The sequence below is a fragment of the Rhinolophus hipposideros genome (genome assembly GCF_964194185.1).
Source record: "Rhinolophus hipposideros genome assembly, chromosome: 18".
Lineage (NCBI taxonomy): Eukaryota > Metazoa > Chordata > Mammalia > Chiroptera > Rhinolophidae > Rhinolophus > Rhinolophus hipposideros.
The window spans coordinates 47,317,902-47,340,121 of NC_138064.1; the positions used below are offsets into that span (position 1 = coordinate 47,317,902).

The 22,220-nt window shown below is 41.7% G+C and overlaps 1 protein-coding gene across 3 annotated transcripts in view; it reads right to left on the reverse strand.

Annotated features, from left to right (window-relative positions):
* The window catches only part of RELN (reelin), a 518,204-nt gene that overhangs the window by 281,279 nt on the left and 214,705 nt on the right, over nucleotides 1-22,220 (reverse strand). For all 3 annotated transcript variants that reach the window (XM_081080324.1, XM_081080323.1, XM_081080322.1), the window contains exon 4: nucleotides 14,601-14,671. In XM_081080324.1, the coding sequence (XP_080936450.1) occupies nucleotides 14,601-14,671 (71 nt within the window). The remainder of the gene's footprint in view (nucleotides 1-14,600; nucleotides 14,672-22,220) is intronic.

The following is a 22,220-nucleotide window of genomic DNA, read 5'->3' on the forward strand; positions in this document are numbered from 1 at the left end:
TGAACATCATTTGAAATAACATCCATCCAACTGTGAGTTTTGGGGGACTATTCCTTATAAAGTTCATCAGTGTAGAAGGAAGGAGTGTATAATATCTAAATATGATTGTAAAAACAGTTCTGGGGATGCAGGAGAGGTAGGCTGGTTGGCAATTAAAGAGACAATTTTGGAAAGGTCCACCTGCTCTAGGTGGGTCATTCTTTCCCTCAATAATATTTCAGTGCCACGCACTTGGGTCAGGTTCTGGGAATATAAAAATGATGCAGTCTCTGCTGGATCAAGAGATTCAAAGGGCAGTAGGAAATACATGTAGAGGTTAACACATCACAATGCAATGTGGCGAACCCCATTCAGTTAGTAAGGATAAGGTGGAATAGTAATAAAAATAAAGATGATAGAGGAAGAGAGACTTGAGATGGAACTCTAAGGCTGAGTGCAGCCTACCTGGTAAGACAGAGGAGGGTGTTCCCGGGAAGGGAACTGGCATGTGTAAGCTCCAGAGATAGGGGATAGGATGGCATGTGTGATGAAGTCAGTGTTCACTGCAGCTGCAGCACAGAGTTTGGTGTTAGGCCAGGGCGGGCAGTGTGGAGAGAGCCTAAATGCAGAGAGAGGCGGACTGCAATAAAGGGATCGAGATTTGGGGAAAAGTCCAGATCAGCTCTGAATACATTGAGTTCAAAGTACCTAAATGGCATCCAAATGTTAAGTGCCTGGTAATAATAGTGAGAGGTACCATTTATAGACTATTTGTGTGGTAGCCAATATCCTGTGTGTATCATTACTGCATTCAATCCTCACAACTTTACTGTGTTCCTTTTGGGCAGAGCATATTGTACCAGGCTCTTGGGAATGGTACGAGACAATCAAAGCATTAGGTACTATTATTTCCCCTATTTTACAGTACGGGAATTGAGACTCAGAAAGATTACACAGCTAGAAATTCCAGAACAGAAGTTCAAACCCCAAGGTAGATAGCTCCAAACTCCGTGCTCCAAACCACTTTGCATTACTGACTCTCTGAGTGAGCACCAAGCAAATGGACAGATTAAAATCATAGGTGTCCTGAGATCACCAGCGGCAATATAGAAATTCAAAAAGAAGTCCCAGGAAAAAAAATCACTGCCCACCCCAGAATGTATCCGTGGGAAGAACAGGAACTGGTTAAGGAGCCTGAGAAGGAGCAGGGAAGTCTGGTAGGGTGAGGACTAGAGGCCTCTGGATTGGTGGGCACTTAGCACGTGACTGGAGGAGGACGATTTCTGGAGAGTGTGGCACCAGAGGCCAGATGCTGGTGTGGGTGGAGTGAAGCCTAAGAACACACACTGCTCTTTCAGGAAGCTGCAGTGTGAGGGAGAGCGGTGGCCAGAGGAGTATTCGCAGTCAAAGACTGGAACGTTTCAGCTCTGAGGTGAAGGGGAAAGAGAGGGCAGAACTGCTGAAGAAGACCTCACAGATGGCAGGAATGCCAGGCCACTGAACTTATGATTTCCTGTAAACGTGTTTTGGTCTTTCTTTCTCTTCTAAGTTTAGACGAAAATACCTATATTACAAGTTATTTAAGAAAAGGATGTGAATCTGCCTTATATCGTCACACAACTCCCATGTGTCTGGTACAGAGTTCCACACATGCCCACTGGGAACACAGCACAACATGTGTCAATTAATATTCATGAACTCCAATTCTCAACATGATTGTAAAAATCTGTATTAAGTATTGCATGAAACAACTGAATCGTCAAGTGTAAAAATAAGGTTGGATTAATAGGTTGTATGAAATAATATTTCACAAGCCCAAATAAAATCATAATTTTACTACTGTTTATTGTGTTTAACCACAGATTTCCTGCCTTTCCCCATCTAATTAGACAGACCCAAACATAGGCTTTGTCCTTCAAAATATGGGGAAATCCAGCAGATTGCATAGCAGCTTGAGTAGAAAGCGTACTTCTATGGGCACCCAAAAGAACTCAATGTCAATTCTTCTCACTCATAAATCTTGGTGTTTTGACTTTGGACTAGATAAAGCTGTCAAGTGGAAATGTATATAGCCCTGAGAACTGAAAAGAAAGCTGTTTAAATCTATGTTCAATCATCTTGGAGAAAACAGCACCAGTCCAAAACACTGTTCTTTAGAAAATTAAAAAAGTAGTCAGACCCTCCTAGAGCCAGCAGCAAGAAATTTTACTGTGGCCCTGGGAGTCGGCTCTTTGTCATTTCCCTTAATCTTGTCTGTTGTAAGGATCACTTAGGGACACTTTTTGACACCCACTGCCTCAGGAGGGCTTCAGTTCCTTCCCCTGTTGGGTAGTTTATGAGACCTTGAAGCAAGATTAAGGGTTCTTGGATGTTTTACCTGAGCCTCCTAATTCAGCTCCCTTTCTCTGTAAATTACAAAGCGCAGGGATGTCAGGAAGAGCAGTTGTAACTGCTAAAATGAAATGTAAGCTACAAAATAGCCATGGGGAAAACTGATGTCTTTGACTAGCAAAAGTTTTAATGCGGGCAAATTCAAGTGAAACACATCATTCATTATTTTTCACTTCAACCATTACAGTAGATAAGGTAAAATGCAACTCTGATTGTTAGTCAATTCTGACATGTTTAGTCTGAATTAGTTTAAAAATTGCATGTCAGGGTATCAGAAAGACATTCAGTCCTATACGCTACCGAGTAACTAAGGATAACCAAGGGAAGATTTTGGTAGATCTGATCTACAATTCATACATTTGGGTACAAAAGCTATTTACTCCCAGCTTTATTGAGATATAATTGACAAATAAAAATTGTATATTATCTAAGGTGTGGTGTACAACTTGATGTTTTGATATGTGTATACACTATGAAATAATCACCACGATCACGCTAATTAACATATCCATCACCTCACATTAAAAGGTATTTTTAAAGTGCTGAGAAATATCTCAGTAGGTTAAACACTTCATTCACTTTGTGGACTCGCTTACTGAACTTTTTATCTCCCTCCACCTCAGAGTTTAAATAAAACTTCACCAATACTTATTAGAAAAGGATTGAACAATTCCCCAGAGTTTGGGGTCTGAAGGACGGAAATACTCTGCCTACCACCATGATCCAATGGCCCTCAGAGAATATAGCCGCACTTTCCACCACTCACAGTTCTGCGGGTGATGAACTTCAGAAAAACTGCTGAGCCGGAAAGAAAGCAGCCAAGGTTTTCTGCTCCAGCTGTAAGCCTGACCCCTTTCCTCCTGACATAAAACATTTGCCTTTGGTTGTATCCACTTCCATCATCCCAACAACAGAGAATTCCAGCATGGTTTATAAATGGCATGCACCCTTTGGGGGCACTACAGGGCACGACCGCTGTCGGCCGTTGAGTCTGCCATCTGGCCTTGCTAAATAATCAATGGATGTGTTTGCAGAGAGTATGCCAAGAAGCCCACAGGCCACTGAATACATGACACACCATTATTCCCCCGCCCTGGCCTCCACTGTGATTTGTGCACACTGCTGGACCAGCAGCTGCCAGGCCGGTGCACTCACGTCAGCTTCGCACGTGCCACTTTGGTTTACAAGGGCTCAAGAAAAGTGTGGTTCTCTCCTCGGTGTTCGGGGAATTAAGTGATTATCTTGTTGAGTGACGTTGTGATTCCTGAGGGTTTTAATGTTTAATTTTTTCTAATTTAAGGATTTACTTGGTATAATGGAAACAACCCTGGGGTGTGAGTCCAGACATGGATTCTAGTCCGGCCACTCATGGGTATTGTATATTTGGCAAGTTAATGCCATTGGTTTCATCACTAATCTACAGATAAGGAATCCATGGTTCTAAGATCAGCATACATTCAAATATTCCTCATTCTCAGTCTATGGAAGCCACGCATATTAACATTTTCAACAGGACTCTTTTCATGTGATTCTGGGGGATATGGATTGGGTCTATAGCTCTCTCTAGATTGTTCAATAATAATTCCTGCAAAAGATTGGTTTCCTCTAGTTCCATTCAGGTTTTCAATCTATTCTGAAATTGCCTCTATCCTGTGCTTTGATCACTTCCAACAGTAGTTCACAAAACATTACCACGTTTGCCTTTAAAATCACTTAGTGACATTTTGGACAATCCCACAGGCAGTCACTTGGCTAATTTCCTTATCTCCTTGGTCTTTGCTCTGATGTCACCTCAGTGTGCCTGCGTGACATACCCACCACCCTGTTTAAAACTGCAGGCCGAATCATCCCCCTCCATCCAACCATGTAGTCTTCCCCCTTATCTAGTTGTTGTTTTTTCCTACAGCATTCACCACCTTCTAACATGGCACCACATTTAATCATTTATTACATCTCATATTTATTGTCTCCTCTCCACTGGAATGTAGGCTCTAGGAGAGCAGGGATCTTAGCTCTGTTCACTCAGGTATCCTAAGATCTAGTGTAGAAGAGTGCCTGGCTCACGGTAAGCATTCAATAATCCTTGCTGAGAGTACTGAATGTTAAATAAATTCACTTTATTTTCCACTGCTGGAGAATGAACCTAAGCATCTTCCACTTTCCAAACCGTTTGCAACCTAGAACCCCTTAGATTGGAGACAAGAATACCCTGGTCCCTTGTCTGTTGTACTGTGACATGTCAGCAGAACTCTGCTGGAGAGGCGCTCACAGTTAGGACCTGGAGTAGGATCTCAGGATTCAAGGTGAAGACCGAAAATCCCTGAACTTGGTTTATGTTCCAGGAACACAGAGATGATTCATTCGTGATTAGGGGGGAATCTGTGAACAATTTTCAGATTTCTTAACACAATGGCTCATACAGCTTTCAACCTGAGGTCAGTGTAAAGAACATTGCTTTGGAAACAGCCATACTGCCTTGTGGTGCTCTATGGCAAAGTTCAGGGTTAAAGAAGATGTTTTTAGAAAATGATTCTTCAATAGTAAAAATTTTAAGGTGAATATTCAGCCAACATTTATGAGTGTCTGTGCTATGCAAAGCATTTGTTAGATGATATGTTAAAAAAAATTAAGTCATTATTCCTGCTTTCAAGAAGCTTTCAGTTGGGGAGGACATGAGTATTTGAACAATAAGGGCCAATCATGTTAAGAGAGTCGGCAAATCTTCACACAGGAGGAGACATGGGAGATGTAACTTAGAATTTTCCTTCACTCCTTAGAAGTGATTTATTCCACCTGCCTCAGCAGAGTTGTTCCTTCTCCTTCTTAAGTAAAACCCTATATTTGTGTTATTTCTTTTTTTTTTTTAATTTATTGGGGTGACAATTGTTAGTAAAATTACATACATTTCAGGTGTACAATTCTGTATTACATCATCTATAAATCCCATTGTGTGTTCACCACCCAGAGTCAGTTCTCCTTCCATCACCATATATTTGATCCCCTTACCCTCATTTCCCACCCCCCACCCTCCTTACCCTCTGGTAACCACTAAACTATTGTCTGTGTCTATGAGTTTTTCTTTCTCATTTGTTTGAATTTTTGTGTTATTTCTTTACACCTCAAATAATAGAAATTCACTGCAAAAACTCAGAAAATACAGATAAATTTTAAGAAAATAATTAAACTGATCTACATAGGTTTTTTATTTCATATTGTCTGAACTTGATTAAAACTTTGTTCCAAGAAGATCCCTTTCCTGTATCATTTACTGAGCCTGTATTGTCACACAGGGACTTGAGCCAGACCTACTTTGTCAATGATTCCAACATCTTCATAAAGCCTAAGTCCAAAAGTAAATGCCTGCCCACCAGCATTCTCTCCTCAGCCTCAGGAGAGGAAAGGCAGCCCCTGGTATCTAGGCGCTGGCCTGGCACTCACAGCTGGGCCTCCTTGTTCTTCTACTGAACGACTTCAAAGAACATCACCTTCAGACAAAGCCATTCTGTGATCGTGATGGATCAAGACAGGACCACTTCGTAATCATGTCTGAACACAGGTACAACCAGAACACTGTCCAACGCACAATATTCCAGGCACCCCCCTCTCCTGGCTACCAGGAGAGGCAGCTCCTTCTTTACCAATTACAGCTTTAGCCTTGCTTTAGTCTGTCCTCCCTCTAGATAAGATTTATTGATACCCCTAGCCAAAGTATTACCTTACTTCCTGACAGAATCCAAAACAGCAAATCTCCACTTCTGTAAACCCTGGTCAAAATCAGGAAATACGGCCCAAATCTCATAATAATTCCTTTTGTAACGTCCTCTTATTAAGATGCCCCACAGCTCCCCATGGTGTGCACTCTCCTATAGACCAAGCTGTAACTCCAACCTTCAACTCTAGGTGTTCTCCCAGTGGTCTTTGGATACAAGGTATTGGATGCCTGTAACTATGTTCTGAAAGGGAGAGGGAAAGGGACGGAGTGAGAAAGGGGATGGAGTGAGAAAGGGGATGGGGAGGTAGAGGGGAAAAGAGAACCCATCCTTCCTTTGAGCCTGCTTCCTCTCTGGATGCCCTATCTCTCTATTTCCCTTTAATCCTAGATTTTTTCCAAAACTTTAACTTTAAACACTGCTTCACTTTTACTTCTCAATTCACAATAATCTCCCTTCCCTCGACTGACTCCAAAGCCCGGGCAAAAATGTTCCATAATACAAGGCAGCTTCATTCAGGTGGTCTGGTCTCCCCTGAAACCACCCTAATTTAGTCAAATTGCCAATAACCTTCTAATGGCAAAATCCTAAAGCCGGTTTCCATATTTCATGCACTGCTTTCTCTCAGAAGCCTTTGTTCCTGTTGAACACCTCTACCAAGTTGAAATGTCTTCCCTGAGTTCACTCCCCCTCTGAAGCTTGCTCATTCTCCAGAATTCCCTATTCTTCTTGCTCCTGCACAGTCACTAGCATTCCACATTCAGCCCCTTCCTCCCTTCTCCTGAGGATTCCCTGGATGAGCACGTCCCCTTGTCAGCATCAATACTCTGAAGGCTCACAAACCTGCCTCTGTTCTCAGCAGCTGCTGGAGAGGCCTGTGGGATGGAAAGCAACTTCATCAGAGCCAGCAAGTCAAAGACCATTCAATATCTTTTCTTCCAAACACCTCTAAGTTTTCTTCACTTCTCCTCTCAATTCCTGGCATCACCATCCACCCAGTCACCCAGGCCAGAAAAAATAGATCACCCCACATCCTCTCTCACCCTCACTCCCCACATGACACCTTCAGTTTCTCAAACATATCCACATCTTTCTAGTCTCCAAGACATTTAGTTCTCACCAGGATGACTACAGGATCCCACTACTATATTTCCCAGCCTCCAATTCCTAACCTTTACAACCCATGCCACACCACCCCCAGTTTTCTTTCTAAAACACAATTGTTCATGTCATTCTCCTGCTTCTCACTGCCTACACAACAATCTTTAAACCCCTGGCAAGAGCCAGAGGGCCCTTTATGACCCATTCCACTTACCCTAGCAAGCTCACAGCTTACTCGTAGCTCTAATGAATTCCTCTTTCCTACATCTATCAAATCAATTGTTCATTAATTCACTCAGTAAACTTTACTGGGTGCATGCTATGTGCCAGACATTGTGAGAAGTTTTAGAGATTCAGTGATAAAAAGCACAGTCCTGGGTCAAGATGGTGGAGAAGGTGAACACTGTGCTCACCTTCTCTCACAACCACATCAAAATTACAACTGAACTACAACTACATACAGAATAACCATCACTGAGAATCACCTGAAGTTAACTGAACTGAAGGACTCAACTAAGGACATACACAACTAAGACATATAGAAAAAGCCACTCAGGGACTGGTAGGAAAGGGAGAGATGCAGAACGGGCTGGTCCCACACTGTGAGACCATTGAAAACCAGGAGGGCTATCTCATCTGTGAAGATCCCTTGTGCAGGAGTGAGGGGTCCCAGACCCACAACAGGCTCCCCAGTCCAGGGTTCCAGTGCCAGGAAGAGAAGTCTCCATAACTTCTGGCTGTGAAAACCAGCGGAGATTGTGGCTGAGTGAGGAGGGGGGTGGCTGCTAGAGACCCAGGCCTTCCTCTTAAAGGGCCCACACACACACTTACTCACGAAGAGACTCACTTACTCTGAGCTCCAGCACTGGGGCAGCTGCTCAAAAGGCATTAGGTACATACAGAGAGGAACTGAACTGTCTGGCTTGAGGATGAGGGCTAGAGGGGCAGCTTTCTCCCAGATAGAACAAGCCATTATTTCATCGTTGAGCCCTCACCCACCCAGTCTGCATGCGTAAGCAGGTGCCATATCTGAGTCTCCATCAACCAAGCTAAATTCCTTCCCCCCATCCCGGTGATTCCCTGAAACCCCTGCCTCACCCAACTTGCAGGCCCACCCAAGCCCTTTCCAGTGGTTTTGCTACACAAACCACCTGTCTTGGCTCATGCAATGGACTTTTCTAAAATTTCTCAAAGGTACACAAACCCCAAAAGTGTAGCATCTAGCCTCAGCGTGCCCCATACCACGTGCTAAGCAGCCCCAAACCTGGCATTAGGGGCAGCTGGTCTTAGTTTCCAGCTTAGCCTCTCCTAGGCACCTCTAAGCCAAGCACAGTGGCAACCATCTGTAGATCACTTTGTAGTTCTTACCAAGTGACCCCAGCAGGGCACAGGGAATAGGTGACCTTGGCCTGCATCAGAGCCTCTCACAAGATGCCCCAGAACCAACACACACAGTGTCCAGCTTCAGACCACGGTACCACTCAACCATCTCCACAAATGACACAACCAAAGGGCAGACTGGGCAGGCATCAGAGCTTGGCTAAAGCTAATCCTGCTCTGTAGGATCAGCCCCTGTACAACAGCATCTCCACTCTAGTCACAGCCAGTCTTCACAACCAATCCCTCCCAGTAACATGCAATCAGCAAACAAGGTTCAACTACAACAGGAGGGCACACTCAATGGACACATCTGGAGCACCTGGCTCAGGTGACTGGGGAGACTGTGCCACTTGGCTCCACAAGAGCTACATATGTGACCATTCCACCAAGACCAGGAGACAAAGCAGCTCTACCTAGAAGTAGAAACAAGCACAGGGAGGCAGGCAAAATGGGGAGACAAAGAAACATGGCCCAAATAAAAAAACAGGACAAAATTCCAGAAAAAGAACTAAACAAAATGGAGACAAGCAATCTACCACATGCACAGTTCAACACACTGGTTATAAGAATGCTCAATGATCTCAGAGAGAACTTCTAAAAAGAGATAGGAGACATAAAAATGGAGATAGAAAACAAAAAAGAACCAGTCAGAAATGAAGAATACAATAACTGAAATGAAGAATACATTAGAGGGAATCAACAGATTCGATAAAGCAGAGGATTCAATCAACGATTTAGAAGATAAGGTAGTAGAAAACACCCAAACAGAACAGCAAAAAGAAAAAAAATAAGGATAGCTTAAGGGGCTTCTGCAACAACATTCGCATACCAACATTCGCATCACAGGGGTACCAGAAAAAGAAGGGAGAGAGAAAGAGCAAGAAATTGAAAACCTATTTGAAGAAATAATGATGGAAAACTTCTTTAACCTGGTGAAGGGAATAGACATACAAGCCCAGGGAGCACAGAGAATCCCAAAGAAGATAAACCCAAAGAGACCCACACCAAGATACATCATAATTAAAATGCCAAGGTTTAAAAAAGAGAGAGAGAATCTTAAAAGCAGCAAGAGAAAAGCAGTTAGTTACCGACAAGGGAGCTCCCATAAGACTGTCAGCTGATTTCTCAAGAAGAATTTTGTAGGCCAGAAGGGATTGGCAGGAAGCATTCAAAGTGATGAAAGACCTACAACCAAGATTATTCTATCCAAAGAGGCTATCATTTAGAATTGGATAGATAAAGTGCTTCCCAGGCAAGAAAATGCTGGAGGAGTTCATCGTCATTAAACAAGTATTACAAGAAATATTACAGGGACTTCTTTAAGAAGACAAAATATGAATAATAAAATGGCAATCACTACATATCTATCAACAACTACTTTAAATTTAAATGCACTAAATGTTCCAATCAAATGACATAGGGTTGCTGAATGGATAAGAAAACAAGACCCTTATGGACACTGCCTACATCAGACTTACTTCAGATTGAAATACACACAGACTGAAAGTAAAGGAAAGCAAAAAGATATTTCATGAAAATGGAAATGAGAAGAAAAGTTGAAGTAGCAATACTTATACCAGCAAAAATAGACTTTCAAACAAAGGCTATAGGAAGAGACAAAGAAGGACCCAGTAATCCCACTTCTGTGTATTTATCTGAAGAAACTCAAAACACTACTTTGAAGGGATATGTGTATCCATTCGTTCATTGCAGTACTATTTGCAATAGCCAAGTTATGGAGACAACCTGGGTGTACATAAATGGATGATAGGATAAAGAAAGGTGGTACATATATACAACAGACTATTACTCAGGCATAAAAAATGAATGAAATCTTGCCATCTGCAGCAACATGGATGGCCTAGAGGGCATTGTGCTGAGTGAAATAAGTCAGCGAAAAACAAATGTCATATGATTTTACTTGTGTGTGGAATGTACAGAACAAAATAAGTGAAAAAGAAAAACAGAAACAAAGTCATAGATACAGGAAATATTTTGATGGTTGTCAGATGGGAGGGGAGTTAGGGGGCAGGTGGGTGAAAAGAGGAAGGGATTAAGAAGTACAAATTGGCAGTTACAAAATAGTCACAGGGATGTAAAGTACAGCATAGGGAATATAGTCAATAATATTAATAACAATGTATGGCATCAGATACGTACTAGATTTATTCGGTGATCACTTTGTAAGTTATATAAATGCCTAATCACTATGTTGTATACCTAAAACTAATATAATATTGTATATCAACCATAATTGAAAACTAAAAAAATTAAAAAAAAAAAACACCAACAATAACAAGCACAGTCCCTACCATCAAGAAACCGGTATCTAATGGCTGACAAGGCACATGTAACAATGTTCTGATTGCAGTATGCATTAATAGTTGTCAAATGAACAAATGCATGGTCAACTAAGAGACTTCTTTGAAAGGCCGTGTAATATGATGGCTACATCCTGGGCCACTGGCCAAACTGCTTTGGCTTCAGTCCCAGCTCTTCCAATTTCTCGTTGTGTGACCTTAAGCAAGTTATTCTCACTGTACCTTTGTTTCCTCATCTTTAAAGTGGAGATAATAATAGTCTTCAGAAGGTTCTTGTAAAGATTAAATGAATTCATGTTTATAGAATGCTTAAAGTGGAGTCTAGCACATAATCGTACGGACAGAGTTCCCATTTGTGTTATTATCGTGTCTTGACAGTTGCCAAGACCAGCTTGACAGGAGTTTGAGGGGGATCAGAGGTGTTTTTTTTCAGAAGGAGGTAATACCTAAGCAGAATCTGAAAGCCTGACTTAGCCAGATAGCGACCTAAAAGGTTGTCTGCAGACAACGAAAACAGGGACAGTAGAGTACAAATAACACTGGGGTGATCAAGTGAGGTGCATTCCAGGAAATTTAAGGAGAAACGATAGGGTGACAAAAAATGAGGTGCAGAGGGAAATTGAGGCCAGGTAGTAAAGGACTTTCCTTGCATGCTGTGATAAGCAGTAGGGATTTTACTCTGAAGATAAACTATTGCCTCCAATTGAGATACGGAAGGGTTTTACACAAGAAATGATAGAATCCTATTTCCATTTTAGTAAGCTCATTATAGGATGTGGAGAAAGCAGGAGCAGGGAAAGTAGGCAGGAGGGTATTAATCAGTTTCCAGAGGAGGTGATGGGGCGTGACCTAAGGCAGGTTGGTGGGAACAGGAAGGAGGAGAGAGATGGAATCTTCTCTCCTATTTTTTCTTAAACTGATGCTGACTCTTCACATCTTGCTCCCTAGGATGACTTTCCTGAGGACCCTGGGCAAATTTAGCTACCTACATCCCAGCCCTCAAGAACAGGAAATGGGTCTTTTCACTTTTATGTCCATATTCAGTACTATGAGCCAGGACAGGTCTTGCAGATGCCGGATACGTGTTTGCAGAATACATTCAGTGAATGTCTTTTAAGGAAAGGGATCAGGATGACAGATTATCAAGACATCATTAGTATGTTCTCTGATCCTTTTACTTTTTCAATGTGCTTAGCCTGCAATACAGTCTTGTACTATCAGCTGTCCTCCAGCTCCACAAAGCAGTTTGCTTGTTAAAATAGCTTAATTTGATTAAAATCAACAAACCTACTAAGTATGTTGTAACTGAAAGACACTGTACTATGGTATATAGAGATTGTCATTTTTTCTCTCTCTGATAAAAATATGAGATATTCCTCATCTACTGCATAGGAAATTATTACATGTTAAATTCATAGTATTTTGCTTCAGGAGATAATGTTTTAATTAAAAGTAGATAGGGCCAAAATAAAGATACCGTTGATAACACCAATTATTTCTCTTATTATTCCTGACAGCAGGAAACCATTACTCATGGTGGTATTCTTTCCACCCTACCTTGAATGGATGGATGGATGGATGTGATTTCTGTTGATTAGGAGCTATTGAGAAGCTCAATGTTTTCCTCTGGTCCTGGGCTGAAGAGCATTTTAAATAGCATCCCCGTCTACCATCATATAAATCATGTTCTTATTTTCTCACTGATTTTTATTTTCTCACTGCCTGAGAATTCTCCCCTGGTGATATTTCTTGGCTTTTTCTTTTCATTTTAAGTAAACCTAATCCTAACAAATCATTTACAATATAAAAGATTAAAAAATTCACGGTTTAAAACAAATCAACTTTTAGGTAATGATAAATGTTAATAAGATGAGACATGTTTTTCAGACAACATACAGTTTTCAGAATATTAATGCTCACTGCTATATGGTGTTCTATGTTCTCAACAATGTGAATATTTTTCATAGTCTGAAAAAAGATTTGCATGGTGATAGATTGCTTGAGCCTACAACAAAGGCAATCACATTTTTTCATTCTCAAAAGTCACAGAATAAAAATTTGTTTCTCCCAAGAACACTGATAATATATTTGAAACTATAATTAGAATGAGGTTTTCTCATTCAAGAGTTATGTATATATACTCTCGGAAGTTTGCCCGTAATAATCAAGTATCGCACGACTTACACAGAGACATACTGATGATGTATATATTACTACAAATAATAAATGGTATTTTCTTAGGCCTTTCAAAAACCAATATAATTTTTCCTCTTCTCTCCTAAGTCCATTAGATTCTCTTTAGTGGAGAGATAATTAGTATAAATTTCCTTTATATTCAATAATATAATTCATAAATTAACAAATTTCTCCAAAACAGCAGTCTGTAAGAAAAATGGATAATATGCCTACGATGATGGTAAAAAGGTCATGACATTTACGGAAATTGGCTTCAGATGTAGTCATTGTCAAGATGCTTGAATCAAGGAATATATGTGTGCTGGAAAAGACCTGTATTCCATCTATCAACATTTTTTTGAGTGGCTGTGATACAGCCAGCACGATGCCAGGTTCTGGGGAAGCAAAGAGCGCTTAAGCATCGTTCCTATCCTTGCAAAGCTCAGTCTTTTTCAGGGTGGCATCCATCACCTTTCAGAGGAAAATTCTATGTGAAGTGGCAAATGCTAAAAAAAGACACAAAGTCAGGTAGAAGCTCAAGAGGGAACAAAATTGTGTGAGGGCACTGATCCTTTTTAGTGTGAGTGTGTGTGTGTGTGTGTGTGTGTGTGTGTGTGAGCGTGTGTGTGTGTGTGTGTGTGTGAATGTGTTCATATGTACATCTGTGAAAACTTGGTATGGGTGAGAGTCTGGATGTGTATGAGGCAGTCACAAAGCAGAAGTCACTCAATATAACTAGTGTACACTTCATCTATCTAAAATGATACAGCATCTATCCACAAGTCTGAAATTAATAGTGCACACAGCTGAAAAATGCATATAGATAACTTATACCATGATCAAACACTAAAAGCAATGAACAGAAACATTTGCAACAAAGTTGACAAGAAATTTAAGTGGTAAATTAAGCAGATGTGTTTTTGGAGAATTAAGTGTTTTTGTAGAACTCTAAAGTTGCTAAGATCTATATGTCCAAGACAACTAAATGTAATTCATTAGAAAAAAAATTGTGAAAAGAAGATAAATTTTCTCTTTTTTTTTGGTTCACAGTTAGTACTTTCAGAAGTCTACAGATCTTTCTCAATAATTACCAAATAAATTATTAGGGATACTGTGTTTCCCCAAAAATGAGACCTAGCCAGATTATCGGCTCTAATGTGTCTTTTGGAGCAAAAATTAATATAAGACCCGGTCTTATTTTACTACTATATAAGACCGGGTCTTATATAATATAATATAAAACCAGGTCTTATTTTAATATAAGACCAGGTATCATATAATATAATATAATATAATATAATATAATATAATATAATATAGAATGGATCTTATATTAGTTTTTGCTCCAAAAGATGCATTAGAGCTGATGGCCCAGTTAGGTCTTATTTTCGGGGAAACACAGTATGAAGGTGTCAATAATTCCATTTTTTAAGCATCAAGATCAAGTAATAGTAACAAAATACATACTCAATACACAGAACATAGGACCTACCATAATTAATTTTGACACAACCAACACGGACAAGTCAAAGATGATTCTTACCTCCTTGTTCACACAACTGCTGGGCTAAAGCATCTTTGAAAATAATCTGGCCCCTGTGTGTTGCCGTTGCCCTAGAAACGAATAGGAAAAGGTTAATATGAATCTTTTAAATTTGGTGAGAACAATGTATTTTTTTTAACTTTTTAAAAACCTCATTTTTAAACATTATTGTGTGGATATGATTTTTTTTAAATGCTTCTGAACAGTGATAAAAATTAATAATATAGGAATGGTGGCAGTGGGGAACACTTTTTGAGTTCTCCTCCAGATCTTATCACAAACGGGACATCTATAACCCATCAAAGGACTCTCTGCTCATCCCACAGAACAGCTAAGAGACTCGTGCAAGGATTACTTGAAGGTGGGCAAATTGGGCGAGCAGGGGAAGAGTGAAGGGAGCGGAGTGGAGACGCGGCCTGCATCTGCAGCTGTGGAGACATGGCGCGTACCTGCCTCTGGGGAGACGTGCCCCGCATCTGCGGCTGTGGAAACGCGGCTGGCAGCCGTGACTCCAGAGACGCAGGGGAACCCAGGACAGAACAGAGGACACAAAAACCAGGAGGTGGGCTCTTTCCCTGCGTCCCACAGCTGATCTCTCCTGCCGAGGGGGCAGCATATCCAGCATTTGAGGCAGTAACCTCAGCTGAGACTTCCAACCTCAGCTGAGACCTCCCTAGGTCGGACAAAGGACACAAACTCCACACCTGGGCCACTGCCCCCACTCTCCCAATCCTACCCCGGCCCTTCCAGAGACTTAAACTGGCCCCTGAACTGAAGAGTAGTGTCAGATTACAGAGGAGCCTTAGTGCTCAGGCTCTGGGAAGACTGGTGTGCAGCTCTGACCCAGGGAAGAGACTGGGAACAGTGTGATTTTTGCTGGGCTAGGAGAGAAGAGACTCCTCTACTCCCAGCCACCACCTTTTCTGGCCTGCAGGAAGAGTATGACATGGCTGGGAACAGGGCACAGGGCTAGTGGTGCTACTCTCAGTGCGCGATGTGCAGGCAAGGGCAGAAACTGCACTGACTTTGTAGATACTACCATCCAGACCCCTCAGCCCCACTCACCTAAATCTGCAGTCCCAAGGTCACTCTGGGCACCAGGTGACCGGTTCTGCCTGAACAATACACAGAGGACTCTTTGGTGCAGCAAAGAACAACCTGGAGATTACTTGGTGGGCTTAAGCCAAGACTGGTGCTGCTTTTTTTGTTTTGTTTTGTTTTTATATCTTTGATATCTTTGCCTGTGTTGAGTGTGGGTTATCGGTTGTTTTTACATGTGAATGTATTTGTTTTTTTCTTTGTTGTTGGTGTCGTTGTGCTTTGTGATTTGCTTTGTTCTGAAATTGCCCTACACCAGGGCCCAGCTTAAGAGGCACAAGATTCAACACACTCAGAGGCCAACTCCAGATCAAACCAGAGTATTACTAGGTTTGACCTGCAAGTGACACACCCAGGGGGAATTCTCTTCAGGCACAAGAGCCCATAGAGGCCAAACCATATGTAAGTGGTCAACCCTCACGCAGCAGAACACCCTGTGGTGGGCAGGGCCAAGTCTCACAACTAGTCAGCCTAGGAGTCAACCCCACCTACTCACAAGAGAAAAGCAATTAAAGATCTTCTTTAACAGGACAATATACACAACACGAGTCACCTTTGGAGCACACGCAGAGGAGAACGAAGTAGTGCAAGGCAAATATAAAGGACACATACTATGTAAGATAACCAAGTAAGAACTAAGAACTCTAGGGGATCTACCTAATACATCAAAGCAAACACAGAGAATCAGCCAGAATGGGGAAACAAAGAAACATGTCCCAAATTAAAGAACAGAAGAAACCTCCAGAATTGGAACCAAATGAAATAGAGGTAACCAACATATCAGAGACAGAGTTCAGAACACTGATGATAAGAATGTTTAAGGAGCTTAGTGACAAAGTAAAGGATAGACAACTCATAATGAACAACCAGTTAGAACTAAGGAACATAATAACTGAAATAAAGAACACACTGGAAGGAATTACCAGCAGGTTAGATGAAGTAGAGGATTGAATCAGTGACTTAGAAGACAAGTTAGCAGAGATCACCCAAATGGAAAAACAGAAAGAAAAAATAATAGAAAACAATGAAGATGGTTTAAGAGACCTCTGGGATAACATCAAGCTCAACAACATGCGCATCATAGGAATACCAGCAGGTAAAGAGAGAAAGCAAGGGATCGTGAACATATTTGAAGTAACAATGTCCGAAAACTTCCCTAACCTGGTGAAGGAAACTGACATACAAGCCCAGAAAGTGCAGAGAGTTCCAACCAGGATAAACCAAAACAGGTCCACACCAAGATACATTATAGTTAAAAGGGCAAAGGTAAAAGACAAAGGGAGAATCCTAAAAGCAGCAAGAGAAAGACAGCAGGTTACATAGAAGAGAACTCCTATAAACCTACCAAATGACTTTTCTACAGAAACTTTGCAGGCCAGAAGGAAGTGGCAGAGGTACTCAAAGTGATGAAAACCAAAGGCCTATAACCTAGATTGCTTTATCCAGCAAGGCTATCATTTAAAATTGAAGGAGAGATAAAGAGCTGCCCAGAAAAGAATAAGCTGAAGGAATTCATTCTCACCAATCCAGCAGTGCAGGAAATGTTTAAAGGGCTTCTGTAAACAGAAGAAAGATGAAAAGCATCTAACTAATGAAGAACACAAATAAAAATAACAAAATGGCAATAACTATGTACCTACCAACAATCGCTTTAAATGTAAAAGGATTAAGTGCTCCAATCAAAAGACATAGGGTGGCTGAGTGGATAAGAAAACAAGTCCCTCGCATATGCTGTATACAAGAGACTCACCTGAGATGAAAAGACACACAGGCTGAAAGTGAAGGAATGGAGTAAGATATTTCATGCAAATGGAAATGAGAAAAAAGCTGGAGTAGCAACACTTATATCTGACAAAATAGACTTTAAAATGAAGAATATATTAAAAGACAAAGATGGTCACTACATAATAATACAGGGATCTATCCGACAAGAAGACATAACCCTAGTAAACATCTATGCACCCAACATAGGAGCACCTAAATATAAAAAAACAGATATTGACTGACATAAAGACAGAGCTCAACAGTAACACTATCATAGTAGGGGACTTCAACACACCACTGACAACAAGGGACAGGTCCTCCAGGCAGAAAATAAATATGCAAACAGCAGCCTTAAATGACACATGTGATCAGTTGGATTTGATCGATATATTCAGAGCATTTCACCCCAAAGCTGCAGAATATATAGTGCACATGGAACATTTTCCAAGATAGACCACATGTTAGGTCACAAAAGAAATCTCAATAAATTTAAGAAAATTGAAATCATACCACACTGCTATGAAGTTAGAAATCAACTACAGGAAAAAAACTGGAAGACATACGAATTCATGGAGGCTGAATAACATGTTAGTAAATAATGAAAGGGTCAACAATGAGATCAATGAAGAAATCAAAAGATATCTCGAAGCAAATGAAAATGAAAACACAATGACCCCAAATCTATGGGATGCAGCGAAAGCAGTCCTAAGAGGGAAATTCATAGCAATGCAGGCCTACTGAAACAAACAAGAAATATCACAAATCAACAGTTTATTCTTACACTTAAGGGATCTGGACAAAGAACAGCAAAATAAGCTCAAAGGGAGTACAAGGAGGAAGATAATAAAGATCAGAGCGGAAATAAATGTATTAAAGACCAAAATAACAATAGAAAAGATCAATGAATCCAAGAGCCGTGTTTTCAAGAAGATAAAATTGACAAACCTTTAGACAAACTCATCAAAACAAAGAAAGAGAGTACCCAAATTGATAAAATCAGAAATAAAAGAGGAGGGGGAGGGGGGTCCACAGTGTGAGGGATATAAATGATAAATGTCTAAGTATTACCTTGTCTTGTGCACCTGAAACTAATAAAAAAAAATAAATCTAAGGAATAAAAAAAAAGAAAAAAGAAATGAAAGAGGAGAAGTGCCAACAAACACCACAGAAATACAAAAAAAAAATTAAGAAATTACTATGAGCAACTATATGCCAACAAATTAATCAATCTGGAAGAAATGGACAATTTTCTAGAAGCATACAACCTTCCAACAACAGACAAAAGGAGGTTTTACAGTTGTAAGTTACTCTGCTTTCAGGAACCATGTTAGGTGTCCCATTTGATACCTTTGCAGGTATCTATTAGAACAGAAGTATTTCTCAGAATATCTCAGTATCGATGAGTGTCCCTATAAATCCTGAGTGTGTGGGGACATGGGGACGGGCATTCTGTAGGACCCAAAACACCACCGATAATATCAAAAGGCTCATGACAGATCAAAGACCAAAGGAAGGGGTGCATCAGAGTTCACTAATGGAAAGATAATGGTGTCTGCGAGCTGGTGAGGAAGACAAAATTGAATGGATGAATTTTAAGAACAAAAACACACTTGAAATAAATATGGCACAAATAAGTTATCCAAACGCATTGAATTATAATAATTCCAAGATGTTTCTTTCATTCCATTTTGTGTGCTGCTAAGGGAGAAAGATGGGAGGTATAGTCTGAAAGCCTTAATGGTTTAGTTTTAAAAACATTTCAGCTATGTCTGCAGCTTTTCGGTACAGTGGATCAGGCAGAGCTTAAAGAAAAAAAAGTATCTCTTTAAGAAAACTGAGATCAGATCCAATATATCACTAAATATTCACGATTTTCCCATGATTCGAAGTAGATTATTTTAAACTGACACAAAAGTTGACAACAAATCTGTTCTAAACAATGTATCAAACGTTGACATATGGTAATTTACTAATTAGAGAAAAATAGGCAACACTTACTTCTGGAATTGTGAAACTGAAATTGTGCAAACAATTAATTGGACTGAATCAATAGTGAAAATTTGTAGACTTCCTGTCCCTAGCATTATTTCAATGTGATTCCCCTGAGTCCAGCCAATTTCATGCCTATGAAGTAGCCACTTTTAGAAGCAAATTCACTTTTAATAGGGTTTCATTTATTTAAAAACAAAACAAACAAACAAACAAACAAACAACAAAAACAAAAACTGAAGGTATCCAAAATGAATACACACCTGAAAGTATTTTCTGAGGGAACTACTCAGCTAAGCTTTGGTATTAATAAGCATAAGGTGGTTTTAAGAACAATTGCTTGTAGATACCTTTTAAATGATCATTTTACATAAAAAGTTACTTTGTTATACACCCAAGTAGTGCTTCTCAAAGGGCAGCACCACTTCTTGGCTGAGGGAATGGAAACAAATCATCTTAAGGGCGTTTCAAAATGCAACACTATCCACCCCTGGAAAAACATTGTAATACACGTTTTTTATTTGTGTTTTTTTTAAAGCACCCTACAAACTTTAAATTCTAATAAAGGAAATACCAGTCTTTAATATCCACATAAACAAAAATTTCTTCGGGGTCCCCCCTTTTCCTCAGAGTAAAGAGGTCTTGAAACCCAAAACTGAGAAAACCACTGTTGTTCATCCTTAGCCATATTTGGTCAGTTTCTGGCTCTGAGCTCATTAGCCCCAGTGTGATGAAATTACCCAGAGCTGCTATATAAGGCCCTGGCTGGGCTGAGCTTTCTGTCCGTTAGAGCCCAGGAAGCTGATTTGTGGTGACCTGTTGGACTTGGACGTTTTAGCTTGTTTTCTCCTTGTTTTCCACCCATTTTATTTTTTCCCTTCCCTCTTGTTTCCTTGGTCTCGTTTGTTTAGTATTATTAGTTAGTATTGTTAGTACAGTTATATTTAGTCAGTGCAGTTAGCATAGTTATTGTTTATTAGCCCCCCCCCCTTTATTTTTTCCCTTCCCTCGTTTCCTTGGTCTCATTTGTTTAGTCAGTATTATTACTTAGTATTGTTAGTACAGTTATTACATTTAGTCAGTGCAGTTAGCATAGTTACTGTTTATCAGCACACTTAGTAATACTGTCGATACAGTTAGTACATTTAGGCAGCGGAGGCAGTGCAGTTACTGCTGTTCGCACAGTAGGACAGAGTAGTGAGCGGCAGTGGGCGGAGCTGGGGGGTGGGTCAGCATGTCACGTGACTTCACAGACATCCCCGTTGACCGGGAGCCCCACACGGCCCATTACGGGCTCAATGGATCCATCGGCGAGGGCACCTTTGCCAAGGTAGTGCTGGGCACGCACATCCTCACGCAGACGAAGGTGGCTGTGAAAATCGTCAAACAACCCGACAAAAGGCGCAGCGCTCTGCTGCAAGAAGTCCGCTGCCTGGCAGACCGGCGCCATCCTAACATCGTCCAGCTCTTCCACGTCATCATCTCGGCCGATTGCCTCTACCTAGTCCTGGAGTTCGTGCCCGGAGGGGACCTGCTGGGCCACCTCCGCGAGCACGGCCGCATGGCGGAGCCCACGGCGCGCGGCGTCTTCCGGCAGCTGGTGTCGGCCGTGCACTACTGCCACGAGAAGGGCGTGGCGCACCGGGACCTGAAGCCGGAGAACGTGCTGCTGGACGCGCGCATGCACGCCACGCTGGCAGACTTTGGACTGGGCGCCCCCTCCAGCATCCAGCAACTCCGCACCTTTTGTGGCAGTGTCTATTATATAGCCCCAGAGCTGTTCCTGGGCGACACATATGACGGCCGAGCCGCGGACATCTGGAGCCTGGGCGCGCTGCTCTAGGAGATGCTGACGAACACCGTGGCTTTCGATGGACCGAGCTGGCTGCATGTGATGATGAAGATAGGCGGCGGGCGGTATGTGGTGCCAACCTACCTATCCACTCAGGTGGCAGACCTCCTCCAAAAGCTGCTGAACCTCAACCCTGAGCAGAGAAACAACCTGAAGGACATCATGCCAGATCCCTGGCTCAACATGGGCCAAGAGGAAGAACTGAAGCCCTACGCTGAGCCACCCAGTGATGTCATAGACACGTGGGTGATAGAAGAAATCGTAAATATGGGCTTTTGTAGGGAAGACATCAAGGACACACTGTCAAACAAAATATACAATAACATCCTGGCCACCTACAACATCTTATACAGAAAAAACTTAAAATTCCAGTATCGCACGATCAAAGTAAAGCACTTCCATCCTCCTGAGTTCCAGAGCCGCAGCCCCTCCCCAGCCCAGGAGGTTCAATCCGAGTGGTCTGGTCGCCAGTAGGCAGAACAGCAGCCTATGGACCACGAGCCAGGGCAGAAGGCCCAAGAGTCTGCCAGTCCTACATACATCCAGGAGTACAGCATAGCCATTTCTGCGTCCAGGACCACCCCACCTCCATCCAGCCCAGGATCCAAGAACACCATTCCTGAGCCCAGCTGGGAGTCTAGGAACGCCACCCCTGAGCCCTCCCCTCCCAAGCACTGCTGGGGCTCCAGGACTGCCACTCTCTCGCACAGATCAGGCTCCACGACCGCCATTCCTGAGCACAGACCAGGCTCCAGGACCACCACTCCTGAGCTCAGCCCTGGTTCCAGCACGATCCTTAGCACAGCCCCCCAATGTCACCCTGGGGACTCTCTCTCCAGCCACAGCACCACCAGCAGCAGTGGAAACCAAGAAAAACTCAAGCTGAGCTGGCAGCAGGTGGTTAGGAGGTGCTTGAA